The sequence below is a fragment of the Protomyctophum bolini genome (assembly GCF_963924005.1).
Source record: "Protomyctophum bolini genome assembly, chromosome: 12".
Taxonomy (NCBI): Eukaryota; Metazoa; Chordata; class Actinopteri; order Myctophiformes; family Myctophidae; genus Protomyctophum; species Protomyctophum bolini.
The window spans coordinates 20,433,637-20,443,984 of record NC_137873.1 but is presented as its reverse complement, the minus strand read 5'-3'; the positions used below and the strand labels follow the sequence as shown (position 1 = coordinate 20,443,984).

The 10,348-nt window shown below is 43.9% G+C and overlaps 1 protein-coding gene across 2 annotated transcripts in view; it reads right to left on the bottom strand.

Annotated features, from left to right (window-relative positions):
• Nucleotides 1-177: 177 nt before the first annotated feature.
• LOC308325503 (double-stranded RNA-specific editase B2-like) overlaps nt 178-10,348 on the bottom strand; it is a 30,790-nt gene continuing 20,619 nt past the window's right edge. For both annotated transcript variants that reach the window (XM_080778019.1, XM_080778020.1), the window contains exons 4-10: nt 8,849-8,969; nt 7,776-7,944; nt 7,327-7,478; nt 6,538-6,712; nt 4,368-4,549; nt 2,927-3,102; nt 178-1,422 (exon numbers count right to left, since the gene is read on the bottom strand). In XM_080778019.1, coding sequence (XP_080634145.1) covers nt 1,240-1,422; nt 2,927-3,102; nt 4,368-4,549; nt 6,538-6,712; nt 7,327-7,478; nt 7,776-7,944; nt 8,849-8,969 — 1,158 coding nt within the window. In that variant the 3' untranslated portion in view covers nt 178-1,239. The remainder of the gene's footprint in view (nt 1,423-2,926; nt 3,103-4,367; nt 4,550-6,537; nt 6,713-7,326; nt 7,479-7,775; nt 7,945-8,848; nt 8,970-10,348) is intronic.

The window sequence follows — 10,348 nt, the reverse complement described above, 5'->3', positions numbered from 1 at the left end:
AATGTATGAATGGTGTTTATCATGGTTACTACAGCCCATGTTACCTATGCCTAAGTGACTGATTAGCCCAACTCACTATGTTCCCAGAGGACGCCTATCTTTATTCACTCGGTCAAGTTCAATGTGAGGTGGAATGGTTCACATTCATGTTTACAGAAACAGGCAAAACACAGCAACACAAATTAGTAAATTTATTCCAGTGATAAAAATAGCCATGACCATTATCCTCCATTCCATACATTATCAAAGTTAGCTTCTGGTACAGTGATGCTGAAAAGTGCTGTAGCTGCATGAACCAACTGCTAGACAACAACACTATAATTGTGTGATTAAACTAATTAATTAAATGGCTACTGATGAAGAAAGCTGAAACCAAAGTCAACCAAACTGATTTTACAGACTGTTTCTACCGCTAGGTGGTGCTGTGTAGTCATATTGTATACAGCCACTTTCATGAAACCAGAGAAGTCAAAACAACAAACTGGGAGCACATATAGGTAAAAATAAATAGATACATACTGTACAACAATGCACACTTTTTCCATTGCTTTCTATATTTACAAGCAACTTCAAGGCTGGAACACAAATGAAAGATGGAGAGAAGAGGAAACTAAATCACAATGCATCTACTATGTAACCAGATCAAACATTTGGGTTACATAAGCTGCATATGTCACATATTTAATATAAATCTAACCCAAACTTTAAATTAGATTACTGGATGCCTATCCATCACCTTCAGCAGAGCTCAGAATATTAACATAACAAAGCAATAATATTCCTTTGAAAGCCATGAAGGAAATAAAATTATAAATATCTACTTTTCAACTGAATTATTTAACACTGATGGTAAACAACAAGTCTGAGTGTGAATTGTGAACAACACTTATAAACTAGATAAAGTGACAAAGAATAATGTTTGGGCATCTATTGCTATTCTTACTGGACATGGGGAAGCAGTATGAACTATTCACTGTATCACTCAATAATCCATTCACTCATTCAGTCACTCTGTTGCTGAAACGTGCACGCTCGCACGCACACATGCGCGCGCGTGCACACACACACACACACACACACACACACACACACACACACACACACACACACACACACACACACACGTGTTACATCAATAATAATTCACTCAATCTATACCTTCAAACATTCACTCGCTGGCTCATGCTGAACCAAATTCTTTAATAATTAACACAAACACACACACCCTAACCACAACCCTCACACTGTGACAGTGAATTGGTCGAGTTCTGTTGGTTTTCTGGTCCAGATCCCAAGCCCTCCGTCCCGGAGAGCAACGGAAAACTGCTGTCTGACTCTTTGGTAGGACCGGGATGCCATCTTTGAGCCAGAGTATGTCCTTATAGCAGTGCGGTCCTCTGTGTCTGATGCTTCTCTGTTCAACTGAGAGGGGGAGAGAGAAGGTTGGTTGGTTGACTGACTGACTGACTGACTGACTGACTGACTGATTGATTGATTGATTGATTGATTGATTGATTGATTGATTGATTGATTGATTGATTGATTTGTACATATCTGTCAATGTGCATGGGGGTACTAAACTAAATACATCATGCATACATTTTCCAAAAGCAGTAGATGACTAGAATAGCAAAAAACAGAGTGAAGAGAAAAGTTTAACAAGGAAAGGAAAGTACAGATAAAATGGAGGGATGGAGAGACATCATAGTGGTAGACAAAGAATGATGGTGTGTTTGTGTGTGTGTGTGTGTGTGTGTGTGTGTGTGTGTGTGTGTGTGTGTGTGTGTGTGTGTGTGTGTGTGTGTGTGTGTGTGTGTGTGTGTGTGTGTGTGTGAGAGAGAGAGAGAGAGAGAGAGAGAGAGAGAGAGAGAGAGAGAGAGAGAGAGAGAGAGAGAGAGAGAGAGAGACAAAGATGGAGACAGAGATGGAGACATACAGGTTAGAGAAAGGACAAGCAGAGAAAAGGATGGTAATAAACACAAAGATAAAGGAATGGAGACATGGTAGAGAGGAGAAGGACCAGAATAAGAATGAAATGAGCCGACAAAGTGCAGCTGACTGAGCGACCTCCATTTAGATCTCACAATGCAACTGAACATCCTTCAGCCATTAACTCACTCATAATAATATCTCACACAGTCTTTAATGCTCCCCCTGTCTCTGACTGTCTGTTTCTCTCTTTGTTCTCACTTTATATATATATCTCTCTCTGTCTGTTTCCACTCTGGGTCTATCTCTCAGTCTCTCTCCAATTCTCCACCTGGCAGCCGTCTCTCTCTTGCTTTCTCTCTTCTTCCCCTTTTTCTGTTCTCTCTCTCTCTCTCTCTCTCTCTCTCTCTCTCTCTCTCTCTCTCTCCCTCTTTTCCCCGTATTATTATCACTGTCTCTCTCTGAGATGTAATGAGCCATAGCCAGAAATGGCGTCTCTTTCAAGCGTCTTTGCGTCTAGTGTTATGTGTGACATTAAGGTGTGGGGAGCGTTTTGTTGTGCAAAGTGATTCAAATGCTTTTCTACATAATTACCACTCTCTGCTGTCACCCAACGTCTAACCGGGGCCATCACAGGTGTTTTTACTTTTTTATGAGGGAATGCCTTGACAAGGCTCTGTGTCAAATCGTATTACTAGGGATACAATTAAACAGCCTGTAGTAACATGCACGTACATTTGTTCATTCTGTACACTGTGATGTTGCACTAGTGTCTACCCTACTTTTCAGTGTTTGTGTTTACACAAACCCGGAAAGCTGGAAAGCTGGAAAGCTGCGCCCCGCAAAAATAGAAGTCACTGATTTACCAAAAAGCTCCCAGTCAAGGCTTTATTATAGATTAACATTTCGACACAAGGTCTTCTTCAGAAGGAAACTGCCTTTCCCTTTACTCTCATATTGACCGTTCTGGCCTCCCGTGTCTCGGAGCGACACGTACCTTCAGCCTCTGCCAGCGGGTGAAGAGGGAACGCTTGCAGAGTCGCGACGGCGTCTCCGACTGGGCCCTGTGGCCCGTGGAAGTGCTGACCTCCTCCAGACCGCTATCCCCACAGCTCCAGTTCCCACTGAGGGTAGGAGACCTGCCTGACAGGCGAGCCTCACTGCTGCTCACACCTGTCACAGGGAAGACAAAGAGAAGCCTGTTGATCAGCTGAAACCAGATGGAAGCTTTCATCCTGGCTTCACATAGCTGTTAATCACTTGAACTATCGAGGTCTGGCCGTGCTGTTGCTGTGTGTCTTTCCCCCTGCCATCTAATAATTATTTATAGGAGTGCTTCGCAAACATTTTTGGCGCCGGGCACCCCTGTAAATAACTTGTTCAAACTTGAGAGAGTTTCCATTAGGACAGATTGAACATAATTGTTGTGAATTGTCTCCAAGCTGAATGGTATCTCCCAATCCCGGCAGAGTAGTTCAGGAGGAACGGATTGTGTGGCCCTGGTTTTTCCCTAATGGGACTGATCGAGGGTAGCTACTGGGACGTAAGTCGGGACTTGATCACCCCGGCTGGGTCACCTGAGTGAGGGGTATGATGTTCGGAGACCCGAAACCTTGGGATACATCACTGAGGATACGTCCCAGGTGCATCCATGCGATGTATTTAAAAAAAAGATTAAGCTTCGTATGAAGCCAACTCGAGTTGTGACAAATCATGACAACAAACACAATATTTTGGACCAAACAAATAATTACAAAGAAGAAAAAAAACAAACGTGTTTTTTTCTTCTGGAGGTGTGGTCAATGCTCTTTGGCCACTCAGAATAGCCAAATGGCATTGATCACGCCTCCAGGTCTTAAGTTAAGTAATAAGACCTGGTACTTAAGACATGCAAAATACAGCTTCAACCCAGGCAGCCATGTGTTGATGTGTAGGCTACTCGACAAATAAACCATGGAGAAATAAATTGCCATTCTGTACTTTGGTGTCACAAAACCTCTCTTTGACTGGAGGTGGTCAGCTCATATCCAACAAAACAAATCAAACCAGATAATATTTAATAATATTAGCTTGGCGTTTAACCATTTCAATCCCAGCATCCCTATTCTGGGGGGAAACATTTACCAAAAATAGTCGATCTACAAGCTACTATATTTGGTGAAGAGATTTGGTGAGACTGGAAAATAAATATGCACGAAGTAAAGTGCAAGTGACATTGATAAAATCCAAATATTAAGGTATTTTGTGGCACCCACTTTGAGAAACCCTGATTTCTAGGCTATAGCACTTCTCAAAACAAATGTTACGATCTAGGGATTTTGATTTATTATATTGGCTATTCAAAAATAGCAGATGTACAAGCTCACAGTGCTGTGTTCGTTTAACTCACGGACTCCCAGTTCAAATGAATAAACTCTGGGTGGAACAGTGGAACTCACAGCCCAGCAGCATGCGATTGGGTTTGTAGGGGAAGGGCAGGTGAGTGATGTGTCTGAGACGCCGTGCCATGGCTCTGGCCAGGTGGCCGCTGTGGCACAGTGTCCCCACTGTCAGACTGCACAGGTACACCGGCTCCACCAGGCCGGACAGGAGAGCACCCTGCAGGCCCACAACGTTCCACCTGTTAAAGGGAGATGAAACCCTGGTTTGTTTTCCGGGCGGCAAGCAACACAGGCTACACAGCTAATCAAAATGGGTAATGGGTGTGCTAAGATTTAGGTGTGTCAATGTTCATTGACAATGAATATACATGTACTGTTGACTACTAAGTAGGTCGGTAGGGGGACCGCATGTAATTCAGTGCATTAGTCCGACATGCGTCCGCATGTCGGACTAGCGTCTGCTCCCGTGCTTGCGGTTATGGTTAGGTTAGGAGATGAGGTGGGTTGTCATTTGTCAGACCAATGACTAGTCTGAACAACGTACTGCACCCGATCGGAGAGGATTATTGACAGTATCAGCCAGAGTGCGGGAGTCTAACCCCGTTTCTCAATGCGCTAGACCCTGGGATGAGGATTGCTCAGGTGAGTCCCTCCAGTGCCGTCACGACCTATACGTGCAATACGCACTGCGAGTAGGGCAACACACCGAGGGGGGTAACAAAATGTGCCAAAAAGTGCCAAGCCGACCCTCAAAATAACACATTTCTCCGTGGCTCTGCCGCGTAATGGGCGGCCGTGTGTGCGTCCTCACAAACAGCGAAAATAGCCGATCTGGATGAGGAATAGCAGCGATCTCGTCGGGAGGGGGGGCAGCACAAATATCCTACGAGTAGGGCAACCAAATGGTCAGCTACGTCCCTGAGTCCCTCAATCTGTGGCCTAACACATATCAAACTGAGGTTCTTTGACATTAAAAGACTGGCATGGCCGCATGGGATTTGATCCATGCCAGCCAAGAGTAACCTACATAGGCTGCAGTAGTTACTGTATGGGTGTGGACATGGAAAGCAGCCGTCCATCAGTGGGTTCCTCTGCACCATGAAGCTAGCCACTCTGGGAAGCATGACAGTTTAACCAGCATCTGACCGTCTAGACACTACAGCCTATTAGCAAGCTGTTTCACCATATCACAGCCAATCAGCCACCTGCTCCTTGAGGAGCTGAATCCAGACGAAAACTAGAAAGGTGCAATTCTGTGAAATTGCAAGTGTAATACGTTGCACTGACGCAAGTCGAGAGAAATTTGTTTGGAAATGCAGTCTACATAGCACATATTGTGATGTTGCGAGTCGCCAGGAATCCGCTGTGAAATGACCAGTGACAACAGTGTGTGAAGCATGACCAAAAGCTTCACTTTTCGGTCGTGCAAAAGTTAATAAAATATTCTCCGACCGAGAACAATAGTGTGTTGCCTATAGCGACCACACTAACTATATTCACTTAAGTGATGAAGAGGAGACATGTTGGATTATGGCTTTACTGTATGTGCCTTAAACCACTTAAACTCGTAGTGTGCTTCATTGACCGGTGTTCCCCAGGGGTCTATAGCCCTACCGTTTTCCCTGACCGGTGTTCGCCAGGGGTCTATAGCCCTACCGTTTTCCCTGACCGGTGTTCCCCAGGGGTCTATAGCCCTACCGTTTTCCCTAACCGGTGTTCCCCAGGGGTCTATAACCCTACCGTTTTCCCTGACCGGTGTTCCCCAGGGGTCTATAGCCCTACCGTTTTCCCTAACCGGTGTTCCCCAGGGGTCTATAACCCTACCGTTTTCCCTGTCTACTCAACACCAAATCTCTTCTCTGAAAAGTTCATAATGCGTCACATTGTTATCTTTACTCAGAGATAGAGAGATGGATAGAAAACCAGAGAAGTGTGTGAAAGAGGCAAGCATTTAAAGGACCACAATGGAAACATTGTGTATTTTTGAGTAATTATCATTTTGAATTGATTTTCAATAAAGTGCTCAATCAAAGAACCAATCAAATGAGAGTGACACACAGAGATTGAAGTAACGTTGAAAACACGTGAATCCCAACATCCATATTACATTACATTAGCTAAAACACAACAGGTCTACAAGTACAAAGTCAACTCAGGTCAAGTCCAGGTCTAGAGGGTTAAACGTACAGTCTCAGAGTTCAATAAGAGTTAAATTAACACTCCTGACCTCGCTATTTTGTCGGTGCAGGACATGGTGATGTGTGGTCTCCCCGGCAACGCTCGGATATCACATTTCTGATTGGCTCTGGGTGATGCTGTGACAGGAAGCGTCCCCTCCCCTCCTCCTATCTTCATTCTTAGGTGACAGTGAAACTTCCTCACCAACCTGTGGCTGCAGGTGTCTGAGGGACAGAGGGCCAGAGAGTCAATAAGGAATACTTCCATATTAAACAGGAATGTCTGGGGTCAATGGAAGGGGAGGCATAGACAGACAGACAGCTTATCATTGTTGTCCTACTTGATTATACAGCTTGACAGCGTCACACAAAAGAGTCACAAGTAGCAGATATTTTTAGTTTGTAGAAAAGTTTGTACTTTTGTTGTTTTTTAATTTGAATCCTGATAGAAAATGTTAACAATAAGTTATTGGCATTCCACCAGACGATATGACATTTCAAAGTGAGGGCCGGGCACCAGGTATAGGCCATTTGGAAAGGAGAGGGGAAGAAATAATAAATACATGGGCAAAGGATCTGAGCTGCGAATGGAAGATCTCGTTTTAAAATCCCCACAATTTGAACAGCCAATATTCAATTATGTCTATTTTTATTTCATTTTCTGATTTTACTTTTACGTTTACAGGGGAATAAGTGCTGATTTAATCGGTTTTACAGTAAATGTACCAGTGTTAGACAAACAGCAGCTGATTGTACCTCATGTGATGATTTCTCTCCTCCAATGTGACATTTCTTTGAATATTAGTATTAAGAGAAACGGCAGGGTGTGTTTATCTTACTGCTAGCAGTGAGTTCATACGGACAGTTGAGACGTGCGTCTCCACATGGCGAGGAGCTGACAAACATGTGGAACAGGACGCCGCCTCTCAGTCTGTATCCAGAGCCTTTATTTGGTATGAAGATGGACTGGTCCACGTCGTCTGGTTGTTTGCTTTATGGACACAGTTGAGACATGGAAAGAACATGTTTTACTCACTCAGTTGGAGATGATGAGCTCAGGTAGGCATTAGGGTGCCCTTGCTAACTAAACATGTTTTTTTGGAACTCTATTCCATGTGTAATCACAGTCAGACACACATGCATGATCTCCTGGCACTGGCAGAGATTTTTTGGAATAAAATAAAATAAAATCAAACTTTATATTTTGAAAAAAACTGAAGATCACTAAAATGTAAGCAAGTTAAGTGGTCATCTCTATAGCCAGAACCAGCCTGTCTTCAGGCCTCACCAGAGAGCCAGTTCCAGCTGAGAGTAGAGGAATCGAACCAACGCCCTCCTGGCGATGACCTCAGCGTGGCAGTCGTTGAGCGTTGAACCATGGTGGCTGATGGCGTCACCACTCAGACACCTGGTCCCCGAACCCAGAGCCACAACCTGGGCCTCGTACAGGTCAAAACCTGCCCGGAGGGGAGGGAGGGATGGATTTAGAGGAAGGGAGGACAAGAGGGAATGGAGAGAAGAAAGGAACATAATGGAGGAAGAAAGGGAGGGAAGTAGATATGGAAGAGGGGACGAAGAGAGACAAGTATAGGGGGAAGGAAAGGGGAGGAAGAGAGTTGGTGAGAGAGAAATTACAGAAAGATGACAGTGTTTCAGGGTGGAGAAGAGAGGAGTGAAGAGGTGTAGAGATGCGGTGAGGGAGGGAGGATAGAAATGACAAGTAGACGGGAAAAATGCATTCGATTTTCACAAACATAGTACGTACTTACTGTACATGATAAAATAGGCAGTGTTAATCTAAGTCATATTGGACTATTAGGGTTAATGAAAAGAACACACTGATGACATTCTCACAGTGTAACATCATGTCGTCTGAGAACAGCATACAACAGATTGAGATGGTCTGGTGAATATTGTCTGACAAAACAATGACTAAGGCTGTGAAATATGATTCTTGTTAAATTGTTATGCTGCAATCCCACCTCATGAAACATTCATGGGCTGTTAAAGATGTCTGTCTCCATGGAGCCTTTGAGCCACTTTGATGTAAAATCCTAGAAAGTCTGTTTGTTTGTTAGATTATTACATTTTGTTTTATCTGCTAGCAACAATTAAGCCACCAAATCAAAACTTGGATCGAACATTCCCTGATGAACAAATTGTTGTGATTAAATTAGCAGTGACTATAAAATGTGTAGATTTCCGCTTGTGTTCTTTTCCCTGTCATGGGCATTCTACTGTCCTGGAGCCCAGTAAAAATGCCACATAACTTTGTTTGATTCAATGCTGCAACTGCCTCCTGCTGCAGTGAAACATTTGCCTTTGGCATTAAAAGTCAATGGGACATGTCGCAGTACCCACCTCTGGTCATTACGATCCCTGCCAGCACCTTGTGATGACGGGCTTGCGAGGTAGAGCAGCAACTGTCTGTCAGCTGTCTGTATTTTTCTCTCACCAGGTGGAAAATTGCCTCTGCAAAGCCCTGCAGGAGAACCGATGAATAAATAGATGGATCATGCATTGTGCCGTTGGGACCAAGAATAAATGGCTGCCCCCTAGAGGCTGTGTCGCTCTTTACACCCAACCAGGCCAATGTCTGTTGAACCTTTACCTGAAAAGTTTTAAAGTGAAATAAAGTAAGTTACGGTGACAAGTAAACCAATCTAGCACCACACCTAGGTCAAAATGGCCAAGGGGTGGCACAAGAGGAAAAGCTATGGGATAACAAAATCAGCAGGGTTCGATCACAGCAATTCAGTTAGTAGTTTTCAAGATACAGTAGCCTATCTTGTTTGGGACCACAGTGGACAAATCAGCTGGCAGATGGGAATTGCCATCCGTAGAGGCATACTGCTAGTGGGCATAAACATTATTGAGTTGCCATACATTCATTTGCTTTGGTGAATCAAGACATGTAAAGACAAGACCGATGTTTAATCGGCTAAACTGCCTTCATCAGGGTTAATGTCAACCATATGAACAATGTGACATGGAGAGAGAGTGATGTTGGACCATGATAAATGGATCTCATGGAAATCATCAGAGCCCTGATTCAATTTGATTTTCCTAAGTTATTTCCACTATTTGTCACATCAATGTATCCCTCTTTTTCTCTCACGGGTCTAGACGCTGTCTCTCAAACAATAGTTTGCGCTTAACTCATACAGGATGGTCACACTTGTCAAACCGGTAACTCGAGAAGTTCAGTCACACGAGAGAGACTCGGAGTAGAGTCGCTGCTTCTTCGCCTGGAAAGGAGCCAGCTTAGGTGGTTTTCGGGTGTCTCCCTAGGGAGGTCCTCGAGGCACGTCCCACTGGGAGGAGACCTCGGAGCAGACCAAGGCGCAGTTGGAGGAAACACATTGACTCACTGGCCTTGGAACGTCTCGTCACTAATGTCACTAATGTTGCTCTGGAGAGGGAAGTCTGTTGCCCCCGCAACCCGACTACGGATAAGCGGTTGAAGATGGATGGATGGATGGATCAAGCTTCTGGGTTCAATCCCAAGTAGGCATACTGAAAGTAGACAAACAAGGTGGTGATTAAATTACTAAATGTCCGATATTTTCTCAGTATTCGGTAGGGTGTTCATGTTCTTTCTGTGTCAATGTGCTGGTGCTGTGTTGGTTAGTTCTCCCTTATAAAAGAGCTCTCAGTTTGGCTGGACTAGCTCACAAATTTATATTTTTCCACAAAGCTATTACAAAAATAAAGCTCTCTGTTCAAGCCATTTGGTTTAATACTTATACAGTTATATCTCAACAAATTCGCCTTGACTTTGGTTTTTCCAATACCTAAAGCTACGGCACACCAAGGTCTCTGCTTTTCAATTTTTTATGTATTTATTTCTTATGCCTCGGA